General features: G+C 40.9%; 1 protein-coding gene and 1 pseudogene across 2 annotated transcripts in view; one reads left to right on the top strand and one right to left on the bottom strand.

The window, feature by feature from the left end:
• LOC101012620 overlaps positions 1-19,592 on the top strand; it is a 118,670-nt gene that overhangs the window by 28,066 nt on the left and 71,012 nt on the right. The window contains exon 2 of the mRNA XM_017954416.3: positions 15,891-16,001. Coding sequence (XP_017809905.1) covers positions 15,891-16,001 — 111 coding nt within the window. The remainder of the gene's footprint in view (positions 1-15,890; positions 16,002-19,592) is intronic.
• LOC101012264 lies at positions 4,195-7,445 on the bottom strand (annotated as a pseudogene). Its single transcript, XR_642232.4, has one exon. The product of XR_642232.4 is annotated as a nucleolar RNA helicase 2 pseudogene (transcript).

The following is a 19,592-nucleotide window of genomic DNA, read 5'->3' as shown; positions in this document are numbered from 1 at the left end:
AGTTAACATTTATTGAAGGTTTCCTATACCAAGCACTCTACTAAGTACTTTACATGCATTATTCTAATTGTCTCAGCAATCCTGTGAGCAATTCTATTATTGTCCCTCTTTTTTAAAATGAAGAAACTGAGACTTAAATGATGTGTCTATGGTCATATAGCTAGTAAACAGCTGACTGATTGCAAGGCATATTATATATATATATTTCTGAGACAGGGTCTCACTGTGTCACTCAGGCTGGAGTGCAGTGTGGTACAATCACAGCTCACTGCAGCCTCTACCTCCTGGCTCAAACGATCCTCCTACCTCAGCCTCCCAAGTAGTTGGGCCTACAGGTGTGCATCACCACCCCTGGCTAATTTTTAATTTTTTTGTGGAGATGGGGTCTTGCTTTGTTGCCCAGGCTGGTTTTGGACTCCTGGGCTTAAGCAGTTCTCCCTCCTCAGCTTCCCAAAGTGTTGGGATTACAGGCATAAGCCACTGCATCGGGCCAGTGCTTATATTCTTAACCCTTGTATTAATTATTTTGCTAGGGCTGCCATAACAAAATACCACAAACTGGGTGGCTTGAACAATGGGAATTTAAGGCTGGGCGTGGTGGCTCACGCCTGTAATTCCAGCACTTTGGGAGGCCGAGGCGGGCAGATCACGAGGTCAGGAGTTCGAGACCAGCCTAGCCAATATGGTGAAATCCTGTCTCTACTAAAAATACAAAAATTAGCTGGGCGTGGTCGCATGTGCCTGTAGTCCCAGCTACTCGGGAGGCTGAGGCAGAAGAATCGCTTGAACCCGGGAAGCAGAGGTTGCAGTGAGCTGAGATCACACCACTGCACTCCAGTCTGGGTGACAGAGCGAGACTCCGTCTCAAACAAACAAACAAAAAACAAAACAAACAACAACAACAAAAAACAATGGGAATTTGTCGTTTCACAGTTCTGGAGGCTAGAAGTCTGAAACCAAGGTGTCAGCAGGGTTGATTCCTTCTGAGAGCTCTGAGGGAGACTGTTCCATGCCTCCTTCCTAACTTCTGGTGATGGCCAGCAATCCTTGGTGCTCCTCAGCTTGCAGCTGCATCTTTCCAAACTCTGCCTCTGTTGTCATGTGAGCACTGTATGTCTCTATTTTCTTTTTCTTTTTTTTTTTTTTGAGACGGAGTTTCACTCTTTCTCCCAGGCAGGAGTGAAGTGGTGTGATTTTGACTCACTGCAACCTCCGTCCCCCAGGTTCAAGTGATTCTCCTGCCTCAGCCGCCTGAGTAGCTGGGATTATAGGTGCCCAGTACCACGCCCGGCTAATTTTTGTAGTTTTAGTAGAGACGGGGTTTTACCATGTTGACCAGGATCACCTCAAGTGATCCACCCACCTTGGCCTTCCAAAGTGCTAGGATTAAAGGTGTAAGCCACCGCACCCGGCCTTATGTCCCTATTTTCACATGGTCTTTTTCCCTTCTTAGAAAGGCAACAATAATGTTGGATTAGGGCCAACCCTAACAGCCTCATCTTAACACGATTGTATCTGCAAATACCCTATTTCCAAATAAGGTCACATTCGTAGGTACTGGAAATTAAAACTTCAACATCTCTTTAGGGGACCCAATACAACCCGTAACAACTCTTATTGCAAAACTCTCCTCAAATCCCCATGGAAAAATAGTTGTTCACTCTTCTTTAACCACTCCCATCAAGAACAGCCAAAGAGTTCTTTCTTTTGAACTACAGCAATACTTTTTTTTTTTTTTTTTTAAGATGGAGTTTTGCTCTTGTTGCCCAGGCTGGAGTGCAGTGGTTTGATCTCGGCTCACTGCAACCTCTGCCTCCCAGGTTCAAGCGATTCTCCTGTCTCAGCCTCTGGAATAGCTGGGATTACAGGCATGTGCCACCACGCCCGGCTAATTTTTGTATTTTTAGTAGAGACGGGGTTTCGTCATACTGGTCAGACTGGTCTGGAACTCCTGACCTCAGGTGATCCGCCCACCTCGGCCTTTCAAAATTATGGGATTACAGGTGTGAGCCACCGCACCTGACCTGCAGGAATAGTTGTTAAAGGGTGTTCTGAGATCAGCAGCATTGATATCACCTGACATACAGGATCTCAGGCCTCATTTCAGATCTAATGAATCAGAATCTACATTGTAGCAAGACCCCTGAGTGATTTGTATGAATTTTGATATTTTTTGTTTGTTTTTCAAAGTATTACTATCTTTATTATGGTATAGAGTAGTATTTTATACATTAGCTCATTTTATAGCAAAAACATATATGTACAACTGTAGAGAAACCACTGCACAGATAGCTCCAACTTAAATTAGAAAATGTTTTGCCGGGCATGGTGGCTCATGCGTGTAATCCCACCACTTTGGAAGTCCGGGGGAGGGGGAGGTGGATCACCTGAGGTCAAGAGTTCGAGACCAGCCTGGCCAACATGGTGAAACCCCGTCTCTACTAAAAATACAAAAGTTAGCTGGGCATGGTGGCAGGCGCCTGTAATCCCAGCTACTCGGGAGGCTGAGGCAAGAGAATCTCTTGAACCTGGGAGGTGGAGGTTGCAGTGAGCTGAGATCACACCATTGCACTCCAGCCTGGGGGACAAAAGCGAGACTTTGTCTCAAAAAAAAAAAAAAAAAAAGAAAAAAGAAAGAAAATATTTTATCTGTAGAAAATAGTGAAAATTATAACATTTACCAAGGTAGCCCAACAAGTTCATTTAAACCACATAGTAGCTACCCACATTATACACGTATAAATAAAGGTTGAATTCTGGAATCCAGGAGAAACTTTAGTTTCATTTATTGAAGCAGCCATATTTTAAGTTATGTGAAGTGAAATTTCTATTGATCTTCCCTCTTACTCTTAATTTATGCCTGATTATTTTTCTTTAAGCTAAATCCATAATCCACAACAAGGTTTTAGCTGTTCTTTTTTTTTTTTTTTTGAGACGGAGTCTCGCTCTGTTGCCCAGGCTGGAGTGCAGTGGCACAATCTCGGCTCACTGCAAGCTCTGCCTCCCGGGTTCAAGCCATTCTCTTGCCTCAGCCTCCCGAGTAAGCTGGTTCTACAGGCGCTCGCCATCAGGCCCGGCTAATTTTTTTGTATTTTTAGTAGAGACGGGGTTTTACCGTTTAGCCAGGATGGTCTTGATCTCCTGACCTCGTGATCCACCCGCCTTGGCCTCCCAAAGTACTGAGATTACAGGTGTGAGCCACGGCGCTTAGCTATTCTTTCCTAAAGGACGGGTACCATATCCTTTTAATCTGTTTGATAAGGTACCCATGCCTATCCAAATAATGAAATGGTTCGGTTGTTATTAAAGCATGCCCAGTATTTGGGCAAAACCAGATTCTAATAAATTAAACTGTCACCTAATACCCATGGCTTGATGGGAAGCCATGAGGAACAAGGGTAAAGTGATAAAACTGGCAAGTGGATCAAGGAATAAAAGCCAAGAGAATTCTGAGACCAGAGGGCAAGAAACATCTAGTCAGGATTCAAGGACAGAACTGAAGTTCAAATAGAAAAAGGATGTTGCCTCAAGGATCAGGAACTGAGCTGGCTATCAGAGCCCCTAGTATGTGGTGATCAAACAAGGGGCAGTTAGAGATTAAAGACTGGATTAAGGAAGAGAAACCAAGACCTAGAAAGATTCTAGGTGTTCACAATAATTAAATGAAAACAAGACAGACCATGTGGCTTTAAATTTCCTAGCATAGTATGTTCCAGGATTCCCAGTACAGAAAGAATCTCTGGAAATTAAGGCGAGAAGATAATGCGACTCTTAAGTTCCTGTACTATGTAGAATGTTTCCCAGAGAAATAATATCTGAGAAATCAGGCAGAGTTATCTGGCCAGGGGGTACATCAAGTTCTTCAGTTCCCTCAAAACAACTTAACCACATAAAATTTGTCTTAAAAGGAAGCATCCAAGCAGCTAAAACAAACTTTCAACAGAGATTCAGTTTAACAAACAGATCCTGTACTGTGGCTTTAGGAATTAAGCCATTGACTACCTAAAAACCCCAGCTTGCCCACTTGAAGTTAACCTCTAGAAACATTAGTGATCTGTGAAGTTTTCACCATTAAAACAATGCTTTATCATGCAAATCATACTTGTTCTTCTCTTTGCTCTCCAGTTACGAATTTTCTACCTTTTTGCATTTGATTATTTCCAATGGTTTTTTTTTTTTTTTTTTTTTTTTTTTTTTTACATACTCTTCAGCAATGCAAATCTGTGCCCCCTACTCCCTTAAGTCCTTCTTGGTAAATAATGTTAACCTTCCAATAGGAAGAAGCAGAGTACATTATCAGTTAAGCACCAGTTATCCAGACTTCTTACAAAGAAAGCTATGGAGCTACCTTATACATTTGAAATTCCTTAAAGACCCTGGCTTTCTATTAAAATGTACTTTTATATATCCTATCTGTGAAGAATTCACTGAAGCATGAATCACCTTATAATGAGAAGCTAAAAATGTATCAAAATGCACATAAGTATAGGTAATCTATATCAAACATGCTACGTCTTCCAAATCTAGAGCATACACTGGTATAAACTGTATTACAACCCAGCTAAGTTTGAAATCTTGTTTCAAAACATTGCTCAGTATTAAGTCTCAGTAGACAAATAATAGGACCACATGAGAAATTGTTTGACAGGTGGCTGAGAAAACCTTAACTTCCAAAGGCTCAAAGTGGTCCTCCAGAGACTGTTACACTCCCTTAAGTATTTACTTTAGGGAAGGACACTATTAAGGGACACTTTTGAATATAAAGACAGGTGAACTCACAAAGTATAGGCAGATACATGCTTGATTTTATCTTCTAATCTATAAAAAATGCATTAGAATAAAAATGTAATGAATTCATATACCTTTCAAAAAGAAAAACTGATGAAGAAGCAGCAATAAAGTTATAAATGATAATGATCACATGAAATAATTTAGATGAAGCTTGTCTGTGTCTGAAAGAGACAGGGACTCAGCAAGTGGTCAAAAGGAAGCACAACGTGCTTTTAACTTTGTATGAAAAATAATGTTCAGTTCTATATTGCCAAACATCATTCTCTTTTTGCTATATAAATCTTCTAGTTCTAATTATTGACCAAATGCTTTACTGAAACTCCTCTTCTGGCCTTTGTTTTGGGATCTGTCACTTTTGTTGCTACCTCCTGGTTGCTGTCCTCTTGGGCCCCTATTGCCTTCCCGCTGTCCTCTGAATCTTCTGTTTCCGTCCCGCTGTTCCCTGAAGCCTCGACTGCCTTCCCTCTAACCCCTGAAGCCTCCATATCCTTCCCGTGGTCCTTCTAGCTCTAGTTGCTCTGTGGCCACAGAAAGCTGCCAGCGTGGTGAATCATGCCATTTTTCCTGTATTTCTGTTGCTGATGTGGTGGATACATCAAAGCAAACACCCAGCTTTCCTTTGAGAAAAACCATTCCCTTCACTTTGGAATCAATCTCCTCGACCAGCTGCTCTTTTAAGTTCTTTCCAAGCATAACTAATATTTGGCATTTCAATTGAGCACCGCAAGATCATGGTCACAAAACCCACATTTGAGTTGATCAAGGAGCGCTGGTCTACGGACATGGCACCTGAAATATGGGCCAGTGTTGCTGCCAGAGCTTCCACAGCTCCCTTCTCCTCTATCAGCTTCTCAGCTGATTGCTTAAAGTGACTAATGGCAGTGGGAGGCATGGAATCCGAAAGCCTGATGGCATCTTTGCTGGAAACTTTTATTTCTGTTGCAGAAGGAACACCTATTCTTTTGAACTTAATTCCCACTTTTTGCTCCACTTATACTAATTGATATTCTTCCTTGTGCTGATAAAAGCAGATGCACACCCCCGTCCTTCCAGCTCTGACCATCCACCCAGATCGATGAATGTAGGACTCAACATCCTTTGGTGGAGAGCTTTGTATAACCAAATGAACCTCAGGGATGTCTAACCCACGTGCAACGACATCAGTTGCTACCAAAACTCCAAAACTACCATTTCTAAAACCTTTCAGGGTGATTTCCCTTTGCTTCTGTGGAATGTCTCCATGCAATGACTGGGCATCCTGCTTTATAGCCGAATTCTGGGACAGCTCCTGGGCTTCTTTCTTGGTTTCATGAAAGATGATAGTGCGTCCTTGATGACCACTATATACTCGGATGACCCAATAATTGCTGCCCTCTGAGTCCAGTGGCACTTAATAACCAGATGCTCTATAGTTTTTGCCATTTTCTGAGTCTTTTTACCGATCAGGTCCACCTGTTCATATGTTGATTTCATGTATTTCTTGGCAACATTAAATACCCAATGAAGGCAAGTTTCAGAAAAAAAGCAATGTTTGGGGATTGTCTTCAGAATCTTTCTTGTATGCCACACTTAAAATCTCTTCCACTTGATCAGCAAATCCCATATCCAACATCTGGTCAACTTCATCCAGGACAATATGCTTAAGTTTGGTGAGATCTAGTTTGACATTCTGTATGCGGTCTTTGATAGGACCTGGTGTCCCAACCAGGATATCAATCCCATTCCCCATGCATTCGAATTGACCTCCATAGGGAGTTCCACCATAAAAACAAGCCACAGACAGCCTTTTTGTGATGTCACTGAAGTCTTTGCTTACTTGATTTGCCAACTCTCTTGTAGGTGCAAGAACCAGTACCCCAGGGGGACGGCCTCTCTTCCTGTCTTGCAGTTCCCCATGAAGTTTCTCAATCAAAGGGATGGCAAAGGACAATGTTTTCCCAGTTCCTCTCCATGCCTGTGCAATTAAGTCCTTCCTGCTGTAAACATGATGGAATGTCTTTGCCTGTATAGAAAATAGGAAGGTCAGTCCTCAGCCTTTGAGAAGCTTAATAGTTTCTTCAGATATGGGACAATTAGAGAAAGTGCCTTCTTTTTGTTTCACAGGTATTTCCTGCTCTGTCTCACTGTTACTTTCTTCATTGGCAGCTTTATTGGGGTCACAGTCAGGTTCAGAATGAGGAAATCCATTCTTCAGTTTGGGGCTTTTCTCTCCAGTTTCTCCATTTATTTCCGTTTCTTTCTTCATCTTCTTGGGCTTAGGAGCATCTGTTTCTTCCTCAGAAGGCTCCTCATTTTTTATCACTTTTTTGGTTTTAGAAGAAACCGCTTTCTTTTCAATAGGCTCCTTTTTCTTTCTCAAACTTTTGGTTTTAGGAGAAATGTCATCTTGAGATGGCTCCTCTTTCTTTTTTGCCTTTTTGGATTTAGGATAATTCATGTCAATTTCAGAAGGCTCTGTTTTCTTTTTAACTTGTTTAGCTTTGGGGGAAACAGTTTCTTCCTCTTCCGCTGTCTCTTCAGTCTTACTAGATTTTGACTTCTCTTTTTTCTTTCTTTTCAGTTTGCTTTCATAATGTCTCCACTTTTTTCATTGTGGTGTCTGATTCCAAACCAGCATTACTATGGAGTCTTCCCAGCATCTTCAGTGCAGGCTGCCCAGGCCGACTGGTCTTCTCCACTTTGATGTTTAAGAAGCACCGATCTAGGGAATTTGAACAGTTATCTTTAGGTTGTGGCTACTATGGAGTGAATCTGATGAACACTTGCCTGGTAGGGAGAGTTAAATTCATTTTTTGTCTTTGATGCTTCCAATTAGAAATGTAAATATATCTTCATTATGGAAAAATTGGAAAGTGCAGAAGAGTATAAAGAAACAGCAGAATCGTTATTGACAATAATCTCACCACCTAGAGCTACCACTGCTAACATTCTGAAACATTTCCTCCTATTTTTATTGCTTCCTTACTTTTACCATAGATAAAGCCAAAATTCTTAATATGCTTAAACTTTATATACTGATACAATTTTATTAGTTAATTTGTATTACCTCACAGTTTTGTGTGGTTAAAACCCAGGAAAATATGTGTATTTATGAATTTTATAATTTTGCAATATTATTCCTCTGTAACAACTAAGATTATAGAATCAACTAACACCTTAATTTTAGGCCAGATGATCATGGCTGCAGTTTCAGTCTGATAAAAGCATATTTACTCTTCAGTATGCTTAATTTATAGCTTAATTTTCTTAGAAGTAGTGTATCTTGTCTTTACTCTGTTATCAGATTTTATATTTTTTAGTTTCTAAGAAAAGTTCAAACTTTAAAATTTCTTTTTTTTTGTAGTCTGTATTAAACAAAAAGAATACTTTCTACCTATGCAACCATGTTGACATTACTATTACATATCACAGGGAAAGTGATACAAATTGGGGTATTGTAAGACTGGTTACTGCTAAACTTGACCCCAAAGGTAATTATAGTTTCTTTTTAATTAGCTCCAATGATTTAAAAATTAATTCAAAATATAGCAATTCTCAACTAGAATCTTCACTTTTGGTATATCTGTGTGATATAACTTTAGGCATACATTTTGAAAAATCAAACGGGCAATTTTACTCCTTCTACCTATAGTAAGTATCCGGATACCATGCAATGTGAGGAAGAACTGATAGGTCTGGAAGAGAATAGACTTATTGAGGGCATCCTAACTCTCTTCATTTAGCTGCTGTCATATGACACAGGGGTTAGATTTAGATTTGTGTTTCTTCAGAGGACAGATCTAATATCAGTGGAATCTATTAGGAAGGTATCAGCTGAGTCTGCTAATGATTAGAGCCTTCTAGCAGTTGACAAGCAACCTCAAGAATTAGTGAGTACTTTATCCCTGGACGTACGTAGGAAGAGCCTGGATGAGCCAGCTCTTAGAGATAACACAATTAGGCATTCAGCATAGTACCTATTAAGCAAGGAATTGTAAAGGGCAATTCTGCATTGGGTATGAGATCGAGATCAGACAGGTAGCCTTTAACATTCCAATTCTAGGATTCTTTAAACTGTAAGATAAGATTATTACTTACTCCTTTTTTTTTTTTTTTTTTTTTTTTAACAGAGCCTCCCTATTTTGCCCAGACTGGAGTGTAGTGGCATGATCTTGGCTCACTGCAACCTCCGCCTCCCAGGTTCAAGTGATTCTCCTGCCTCAGCCTCCTGAGTAGCTGGGACTTTAGGCGCATGCCACCACGCCCAGCTACTTTTTGTATTTTTAGTAGAGATGGGGTTTTACCACATTGGCCAGGCTGGTCTCGATCTCCTGATCTCAAATAATCTGCCTGCCTTGGCACCCAAAGTGCTGGGATTACAGGTGTGAGCCACCACGCCCGGCCCTATTCTTCAATTAAGAAAGGTAAAGAGGGGACTATATCACACAATGTATAAAATCATGATCCACTGTGGGCAAGGTATTACAAAACCTGAAATATTAGAATGGAGAAAATTATCCCTTGAAACTTAAGTGAAGTGGATTAATATATTAAATGAGGCAGGTATGTTTTCTTTTCTTTTTTTTGTTTTTTTTTGAGACAGAGTCTTGCACTGTTGCCCAGGCTGGAGTGCAGTGGCATGATCTTGGCTCACTGCAACCTCCGCCTCCCAGGTTCAAGTGATTCTCCTGCCTCAGCCTCCCGAGTAGCTGGGACTACAGGCGCGCACCACCACGCCCAGCTAATTTTTGTATTTTTAGTAGAGACGGGGTTTCACAATGTTGGCCAGGATGGTCTCGAGCTCTTGACTTCGTGATCCGTCCACCTTGGCCTCCCAAAGTGCTGGGATTACAGGCGTGAGCACTGGTGCCCGGCCAGGTGTGTTTTTTTTTTAACACAGAACAAGGACTTAGGAAGTCTGGAGTTTAGTCTCATCTCTGCTGGTTCCATTTTGGAAAGCAATCCTGAATTTATAAAAGTGAATTCACCTTCATTGTTTTTAGGCTATTTTACTTTAGCCAAAGTTGTTCCATATTATAACAGCTGATGGACAAAGGGAAAGAACAGTTAGAGAATGTATTGTGTGGATTTTTTTTTTTTTTTTTTGAGATGGAGTCTTGCTCTGTTGCCCAGGCTGGTGTGTAGTGTCATGATCTTGGCTCACTGTAACCTCTGCCTCCCATGTTCAAGCGATTCTCCTGCCTCAGCCTCCCGAGTAGCTGGGATTACAGGCGCTTGCCAACAAGCCTGGCCAATTTTTGTATTTTTAGTAGTGACGGGGACGGGGTTTTGCCATATTGGCCAGGCTGGTCTTGAACTCCTGAACTCAGATGACCCACCTGCCTCAGCCTCCCAAAGTGCTGGGTTTACAGGTGTGAGCCACTGTGCCCAGCCTGTGTGGATCTTTATAGACTTAATTTTCTCATCTGCAAAATGAGAAGACTGAATTAGGAGTTTTTAATGTGGAACCTGATGCATCAACTCCTGGGAATTTTTATTTGTGTAGTTTCATGAGGAAAAGAGTCCATAAATTTCATTACATAAACAGTCCCATAATAGTTAAGAACACTGGTACTTTCCAACTCCTTTTTTATGTCATAGTTTTTTTTTTCTTTTTTTCTCAGTAAAACTTAAAAAAATTGTATACATTTAAGGTTTACAATTTGATGTTTTGATATACATACACATAGTGAAATTATTACTAGTCAAGCCAATTAACTTATCCATCTTCTCACATGGTTACCCTTTTTTTTTCTGTGATGAGAGCACCTAAAATCTATTCTCATAGCAAATTTTCAGTATGTAGTATAATATTATTAACTATAATCCTCATGCTGTATATTAGATCTCTAGACTTATTTTCCCTACATAACTTCAAGTTTGTACCTTTTGACCTACATCTCCCCATTTCCTTTCCCTCCCCATCCCTGATAACCACTGTTTTACTCTCTTTCTATGTATTAATTTTGTAAAGATTCCATAGATTAGTGAGGTGATGCAGTATTTTCTTTCTGTGGCTGGCTTATTTCACTTAACAATGTCCTCTAGGGTTCAAGTGATTCTCCTGCCTTCATCCTTATTGTTGCTAATGACACTATCTCTTTCTTTTTTAAAACATTTAAAAGGCTAAATAGTATTTCATTTTCTATGTGTACCTGTGTGTATTTGTGTGTACCACAATTGCTTTATCCATTTATCCCTCAATGGACACTTAGGTTGTTTTCATATCTTAGTTATTATTCACAATAGCTATTGGTTTCCAGATATATATCTGGAAGTGGGATTGCTGGATTATATGGTAGCTTGATTTTTTAACTTTTTGAAGAATTTACATTCTGTTTTCCATAATGGTTGTACTGACTTACATTTCCACCAACAGCGCACAAGAGATCCCTTTTCTCCACACCCTCGCCAACACTGGTTATCTCTTGGCTTTTTTTTTTTTTTGAGACAGAGTCTCACTCTTTCGCCCAGGCTGCAGTGCAGTGGCACAATCTTGGCTTACTGCAACCTCCGCCTCCTGGGTTCAAGCGATTCTCCTGCCTCAGCCTCCTGAGTAACTGGGATTACAGGCGCGTGCCACCACACCTGGCTAATTTTTTGTATTTTTGGTAAAGATGGGGTTTCACGATGTTGGCCAAGCTAGTCTCGAACTCCCGACTTGAAGTGATCCACCCGCCTCGGCCTCCCAAAGTGCTGGGATTACAGGCATGAGCCACCGCACCCGGCTTACCTTTTGATTTTTAATAACAGCCATTCTAATAGGTGTGAGGTGATATCTCATTGTAGTTTTGATTTGCATTTCCCTGATGATTAGAGATATCCAATTCTGTCTGATTTTAGTAAAAGGATTTTTTTTTTTTTTTTTGACGGAGTTTCGCTCTTTTTGCCCAGGCTGGAGTGTAATAGCGCGATCTCGGCTCACCGCAACCTCTACCTCCCGGGTTCAAGCAATTCTCCTGCCTCAGTCTCCCAAGTAGCTGGGATTACAGGCATGCGCCACCACGCCTGGCTGATTTTGTATTTTTTGGTAGAGACAGGGTTTTTCCATGTTGGCCAGGCTGGTTTTGAACTCCCGACCTCAGGTGATCTGCCTGCCTTGACCTCCCAAAGTTGCTGGGATTACAGGCGTGAGTGACCACGCTCGGCTGGAAATTCTTTTAAAATTAGTGGCTGTGTTAAAATTTTTGAAGCTTGGCTGGGTGCGGTGGCTAACGCCTGTAATCCCAGCACTTTGGGAGACTGAGGTGGGTGGATCACGAGGTTAAGAGATTGAGACCACCCCGGCCAGCATGGTGAAACCCCGTCTCTACTAAAAACACAAAAATTAGCTGGGCATGGTGACGTGCACCTGTAGTCCCAGCTACTCGGGAGGCTGAGGCAGGAGAATCGCTTGAACATAGGAGGCAGAAGTTGCAGTGAACTGAGATCAAGTCACTGCACTCCAGCTTGGGCCACAGAGCGAGACTCCGTCTCAAAAAAACAAAAAAACAAAAAACAAAAAAAACAAAAACAATTGAAGCTTATTTTTATCTCCGCAAGGTGTTGCCAATGAGAAATAAAAGAGGAATTAAAAGGTTTAGGGCATATTTATAAATAACAGGAGTCAACATAGCTTCTAAGAGATGTCAAGAAATACCTTACCAATGTCAAGGACAATCATTCATGCTTTTTTGTTTATGTCACTTCCCATATTTGGAAACAGAATTTTAGGGTGATGAACTGTGAGGTCTGACTCAGGCTGCTTGCTCATATTTGAAGGGATTTGGTTAAAAAGGTAGTAAACAAAGTGATCGTACAGGAAGCTAATCTCACCAGCTATGTGAAAATCAAACTTAATGCTTTGTAGTCACATCTCATACTCTCAGCCTCAGAGGAAAAAAGCCAAGAAAATAATCTTCTACAGTTGTATTTATTCTACACTGCCTACAGAAATAGTTTACGTGTACATACAATCAAACTTTTATATAATTGCTGTAAAGGTCATTTATGTAGGCCACCCGAGGGCAAGGACTGTGTTATAATTTATCTTTTTCAGAATTAAACAAGCTGCCCAAGGCCATGGAAGTGAGTTAGACTTAGCTGTTTGCTAGGTCTACAGTTTGTGTTTTATTTTAGGCACTGTGGCTGGCTAATAATTTCCCTGACTTTAACCATAGTTAATCATCTCTTTTTCTTCTCTTTCTTTCTTTCTTTTTTTGTTTTTTTAAGAGACAGGGTCTCACTCTGTCACCCAGGATGGAGTGCAGTGGTGCCATCATAGCTCACTGTAGCCTTGAACTCCTGGGCTCAAGTGATCCTCCCCACCTCAGCCTCCTGAGTAGCAGGGACTACAGGCATGCACCTCCGTGTCTGGCTGTATTTTTATTTTTATTTGTAGAGATGGGGTCTCGCTACATTGCCCAGGCTGGTCTTGAACTCCTGGCCTCAACTGATCTTTCCACCTCGGCCTCCCAAAGTGTGGGGATTACAAGTGTGAGCCACTACACCTGGCCTCTTATTCTTAAAATACTTGCTTCATTTGAGTTTTAGGTTACCAAGCTTTCCTGGTTTCCTGTCTCACTGATCACTTCTTAATCTCCTCCTCATTTTTGTAAACTCCTAATGTGGGAGAGCCCTTAGACTCAGTCTTTGAACTTTTTATCTTCTTTAGTTATACTCATACTTTGGTAGCCTTACCTGTCTCATGGTGTTACCATGATGACTGTTAGATCTCTAGACTTGTATATTTAGCTGTCTATTTGACATGTCTACTTGTTTTTTTTTGTTTTTGTTTTTGTTGTTTTTTTTTTTTTAGATGGAGTCTCGCTCTGTTGCCCAGGCTGGAGTGCAGTGGCGCGATCTCTGCTCATTGCAATCTCTGCCTCCCGGGCTCAAGTAATTCTCCTGCCTCAGTCTCAAGCGATTCTCCTGCCTCAACCTCCTGAGTAGCTTAGGATTACAGGCCATGCACCACCATACCCGACTAATTTTTGTATTCTTAGGAGAGACGGGGTTTCATCATGTTGGCTAGGCTGGTTCTGAACTCCTGACCTCAAATGATCTGCCAGCCTTGGCCTCTCAAAGTGTTGGGATTACAGGCCTGAGCCACCGCGCCTGGCCAGGACATGACCACTTGGATGTGCTTCCCCTGGTGTTTTTCCCATCTCAGTAAGTGGCAACTCCATCTTTCCAGTTGCTCAAGCCCCAAATCATGGCATCACCCTTGATTCCTCTTTTTCATTCTTCACTCATACCCCCTATTCAGTCCAATCCTTTGACAGACCATGTGGCTCTCTCCCTTCGAAGTATTTCAGAATCCACCACTTCTCAACTCCTCTACCACTATCATCTGGTCCAAGATATCATTTTACCTCACTTGGATTATTGCAAAAGCCTAGCTAGTCTCCCTGCTGCTACCCTTGTCTTCTAGGGGTCTGTTCTCAATACAGTATTCAGAGCATTCCTTTGGAAATGTCAGCTCATTTCAATCCTCTGCTCAGAACCTTCCATTGACTTCACATCTTACTTAGAGTAAAAGCCAAAGTTCTGAAACTGGCCTATAAAGCCTTATGCAGTCCATATATAAGACTAGAGGTTTATAGTAAAATAGTGCTTCTACTTTGGTGAGAGTTCTTAACACAATCTTTGCTGCATAATCTTTCTCATATCAAATGCAGATATTTTCTGTACTGGGTTCAAGGCCTGTACTTACACAGTAAACCATAATGTGGATTATCATGCAGTAATTTAATTGTTCTCTTTAGTGTTATATTTTGATCTGTAGCCTTAAGAATCATTATTTTTTTTTCATGGCTATAAAGCTAAAGAGAATTAAAAACAAACAATAAAAAACAAAAAAAAAATCATAAGTTTAAAAATTTATAGTTGTTTTAAAATGTGTTCTGGGCCGGGCACTGTGGCTTACGCCCGTAATCCCAGCACTTTGGGAGGCCGAGGCGGGCAGATCACCTGAGGTCAGGAGTTCCAGACCAGCCTGGCCAACATGGTGAAACCCCATCTCTACTAAAAATACAAAAATTAGTCAGGCGTGGTGGCAGATGCCTGTAATCCCAGCTACTCGGGAGGCTGAGACACGGGAATTGCTTGAACCTGGGAGGCGGAGGTTGCAGTGAGCCGAGATCATGCCACTGCACTCCAGCCTGGGCGAAAGAGTGAGACTCCATCTCAAAATAAGAGACTCTGTCTTAAAATAAAATAAAACAATAAAATAAAATAAAGTTTTTTGGCTTTAAATATAATTTATTCATTCTAGAAACACTTATACGGGCATATTATGTACCAGGCACTCGGGTTACAAAAACGAATAGAAAGAGCTGCACATCAGTAATTTTCCCAACTGTGAGTGAATGGTTTTATTATGCATACACATGTATAGACAATTCCATAACAATTGCCTATTATTCATTACACAGAAGCCAGGGCATAAATTGTATGCTGAGTAAGTAAATCAAAAGGGAAGCATCACTGTTTCTCCTTTTGATTTTTCTCCTATGTTTCCTTTATTCCTTTTTACATTTTGAGTAGTAAAAGAGTCTCCACATCCCTGACTGGCGTTTGCTAGCTGTATCACTCCTCTCTGATTTCAGACTTCTTTAGTTTGTTTCCATCTTCTGTTTTTAATAGTTTTTTTTTCAGACAAAAAGGTCATGTAGATGATATTTTCAGTATCTTTCATTTCTAAGCATGCTGCTTTATACACAGTAGGCCCTCAAATCTCTGGGTGCTTATAAATATGATTTTTGCTTCATCTAATTCTCTAGCCATGCAGTTAAGGTTACAGGATGTGTTACTTAGTATATTAAAAAAGAATGATATGAAATATGAAAAACAAAGCCATTTGCTGACAGAAGGTTTTTTTTTTTTTTTTTTCCTCTTTCTACCTTTAGACACAGGGAAAGTTCCTAAGTTTTGAATTTGGGGTAGTATATTGAGTCTCATTTGAGTGTTGAGGACATTTGGATACAAAAGAATTTTAAATCATAAAGAGTTTTAAATGTAGAATATAATGGAAAGCCTATTTTTTGGCCTATTACATGCCTGAATAGCCATGAATTGGAAATTTTACAATGTCAGTTTCATACAAAAATTCTCTTCCCTTCTCTTTTTTCTTTTATTAGCTATAAGCATTCAGATGAAAACCCTGCCACTTGTAATGGACCCCCTGTGGAAATTCCTGGAGAATATACGGATAAGTTGAATGTGACTTACACTTATTCTGTGAGATTGAAGTAAGTACTTCATGCCATCATCTTAATTTTTTTCCAAAGCAAGTATATAAATATCATGTACATAATATTAAATAGTACGTTTTTCTTAATTTAAAGTTGTATAACACAGCTAAGAACCCAAGAAAGCAAGTAAATTCTTTCTGTTCCAACAATTTAATGGACAGTCATTACAGGAATTACTGTATTAAATCTACTACATTTCAGATACTGTGCCAGCTACTTTACTTTCTCTTACTTCATATTAAAAGTTTGAAGTTTGAAAGAGGTACATGGGGAACAAGAGGGACATCTTCTGGGGTTGGCACGCTGGCTGGCTGCTCAAGTGGGACCTTAAAGGAAGAATATCACATGGAAGAGACACAGTGTAGCATAAAGAATGCAGACAATGGCAGACTGACCTGTGATTCAAATTGCACCTTTGCCACTTACTAGCTGTGTGAGCTTAGGTAAGTCACATGATGTCTGAGTCTTGATTTCTTCTCATGTCATTTACTTCTCATTTTCAGAATATGTAAAGCCCTTAGCATGGTACCTGACACAGAGTAGGTTCCCAATACATGGCATTCACCATTGTTTGTATGTCTTGACTTTTTTCTTTCACAAATAATTTTTCTTTTTACAAAGATTGTGTGTAGTTTTGGTTAAAAAAAGAGATATAGATAGATATACTATAAACATTAGAAATAGATATATATACTATAAACATTCTAGTGAATATTCTGTGATGGCTGTGTTTCACAATGGGTTTTTTGTTAACCAGTTGTCTCCTATTACATTTATTTTGCTTGGTATTTTATTTTTATTTCTTATTTTTGAGACAAAGTCTTGCTCTGTCACCCAGGCTGGAGTGCAGTGGTGAGATCTCGGCTCACTGCAACCTCCGCCTCTGTTCAGGCAATCCTGCCTCAGCCTCCCAAGTAGCTGGGATTACAGGTGTGCACCACCATGCCCGGCTAAGTTTTGTATTTTTGGTAGAGACAGGGTTTCACCAAGTTGGCCAGGCTGGTCTCGAACTCCTGACCTCAGGTGATCCACTCACCTTGGCCTCCCAAAGTGCTGGGATTACAGGCATGAGCCACTGCACCTGGCCAGAAGTGATATATTAAAAGATGATATTCATGACACTCTAGTGCTTTACTTGCCCCCGGACCAGATGTTTGTGTTCGTGTGTCAGGGACTCTTAGCCCTGGACTGTATTAGTGGTGCTTCACCAAAGGACTGATTTTAGGCTGTTCTTTTAATAGGGAAAACCTTTTATGACTATGTAGATCTACGTATTTCCATTTTTAGTCTTTTTAAGACTGTGTATCGTGTATATATATGTATGCGTATATATATGTATGTGTGTATATATGTGTGTGTGTGTGTGTGTGTGTGTGTGTGTGTGTGTATATATATTTTGAGACCGAGTCTCGCTCTGTTGCCCAGGCTGGAGTGCAATGGCACGATCTCGGCTCACTGCAACCTTCCGGGTTCAATGATTCTCCTGCCTCAGCTTCCCAAGTAGCTGAGATTACATGCACCTGCCACCACACCCGGCTAATTTTTGTATTTCTTTTAGTAGAAATGGGGTTTCACCATGCTGGCCAGGCTGGTCTCGAACTCCTGACCTCAGGCGATCCGCCCGCCTCGGCCTCCCAAAGTGCTGGGATTACAGGCGTGAGCCACTGTGCCCAGCTGTATATCCTATTTTTGATTCAGCTTTTGTTATACTCAGTTTCATCTAAGGCTTATTTTTTATAGCTTCAGATATTCTTTCCTGAGACCAAATCCTGATCACCGTATTTGGGGCTAGGTCTCAAATCTCGAACATTTACAAATTATGCTTGGTTTGTGTCATTTCTGTAGATGGCCTGACAGCCATTATAAAATGATTCTTCCTAATCTCATTCTGAAAGCAATTCCACATTAGGAATACCTCGCTTTTGTCCCTATGTATCACCTTTAGTGGTTATCTCCATTTTATAAATGAGGCTATTGAAGCCCAGCAAGCTAAAGTAATTTTCTCAGGATCACAGCTAGCAGGTGGTGCAAGTGATATTCAAACCCAGGTCTGTCTGGCCCCCAAACTCATAGTTTTTCTACTATACCATTCTGGCTTTCTATCTTGAGGGTCTATTATATTTTCTGCCTACAGAGTCACTGTAAAGAAAATGAGAACCATTTATGTTAGAATGTGTGTGTGTGCCTTGAATCATTTAGCTAGAGGTCAGGATTACTTGATCCTACATCCTGCAGTTTACCCAAAGTACAATTGGTGAAAACAGGCAATTTACTAGTCCAATAAATATAGTCCAGTCTTCTAATCTTTGGATGAAATACAGAAGTGTAATCTGAGGAAAGAAATGAAATGCACTCTGAAGGGGCCAGGCATTGTGGCTCATATCTGTAATCCCAGCACTTTGGGAAGCAGAGGCGGGTGGATCACCTGAGGTCAGGGGTTCGAGACCAGCCTGACCAACATGGTGAAACCCCATCTCTACTTAAAATACAAAAATTAGCCGGGCATGGTAGCGCATGCCTGTAGTCCCAGCTACTCAGGAGGTTGAGGCAGGAGAATCGCTTGAACCTGGGAGACGGAGGTTGCAGTGAGCCGAGATCATGCCACTGCACTCCAGCCTGGGTGACAGAGTGAGACTCTGTCTCAAAAAAAAAAAAAAAAAAAAAAAAAAGCCATACCAAATGGGAAAATGTGGAAAATCCCCTTATTTCAGGTTAGGTCTCAACCCCTTGTTCCTCAACAGTAAGTCTCATCCTGGAAACAGTTCCAGAAGAGGAAATTTTCTTTTCCCATTGAAACTTATTTAGTGTACCTAGAAGGCCCTTGGCTTCCAGAGGTGTGACACTGGAAAGATCCAGACACAGTTGAATTAGAATCTTGGCTCTACCATTTACTGCTGTATGAACTTGGTTAAGTTACTTTGAGCCTGTCTTTCCAAATTTGTAAAATGGAGCTAAAATATTCACCCCATGTGATTGCTGTCAGGGTGAAGTGAGCTAACACGAAATATTTAGCACAGTGCCTGGCAAGTAGTACACATATAATGTTTCCTATTCCTCCTTCTCTCCAATATAGGTTCTCCCAGACGTAGGGGGCAGTTGATTTATAAATGTCTCATACAACAATAGCTCATGCATGCAGAGAGATGATGATGCAGTGAGAACATACCAAGCCATGATATTCTTTATCTGAGTGCCAAAACGTGGCTGTTATAGTTGGGGGGAGGGTGCAAGGGAGAGTAATGACATGTATCTCTGATAGCTTCTTCTTTATTTTCTTGTCTTGGTTTGAAAAATGCTTTATTTTTCGTTTTGATCTCAAGCTTTATTCAGGAAGTCATACAAGGATTTTTGTGACGGAGCCCTCGGCTTGTCACCCAGGTTGAGGTAGTGGCCGATCTCAGCTCATCGTAAGCTCCACCTCCCGGTTTATGCCATTCTCCTGCCTCAGTCGCTCCTGGAGAAGAATTACAGGTAATCTGGCGACCTGGCTTAGCTAGTTTTTATTTTGAGACGGGTTTAACGAGCATTGTGATGGTCTCATTTCCTGACCTCTGATCTGCCTGTCTCGGCCTCCCAAAGTGCTGGGAT

Source organism: Papio anubis, chromosome X (assembly GCF_008728515.1).
Source record: "Papio anubis isolate 15944 chromosome X, Panubis1.0, whole genome shotgun sequence".
Taxonomy (NCBI): domain Eukaryota; kingdom Metazoa; phylum Chordata; class Mammalia; order Primates; family Cercopithecidae; genus Papio; species Papio anubis.
The sequence above is the reverse complement of the archived record's forward strand: the minus strand, read 5'-3'. Positions and strand labels throughout refer to the sequence as shown.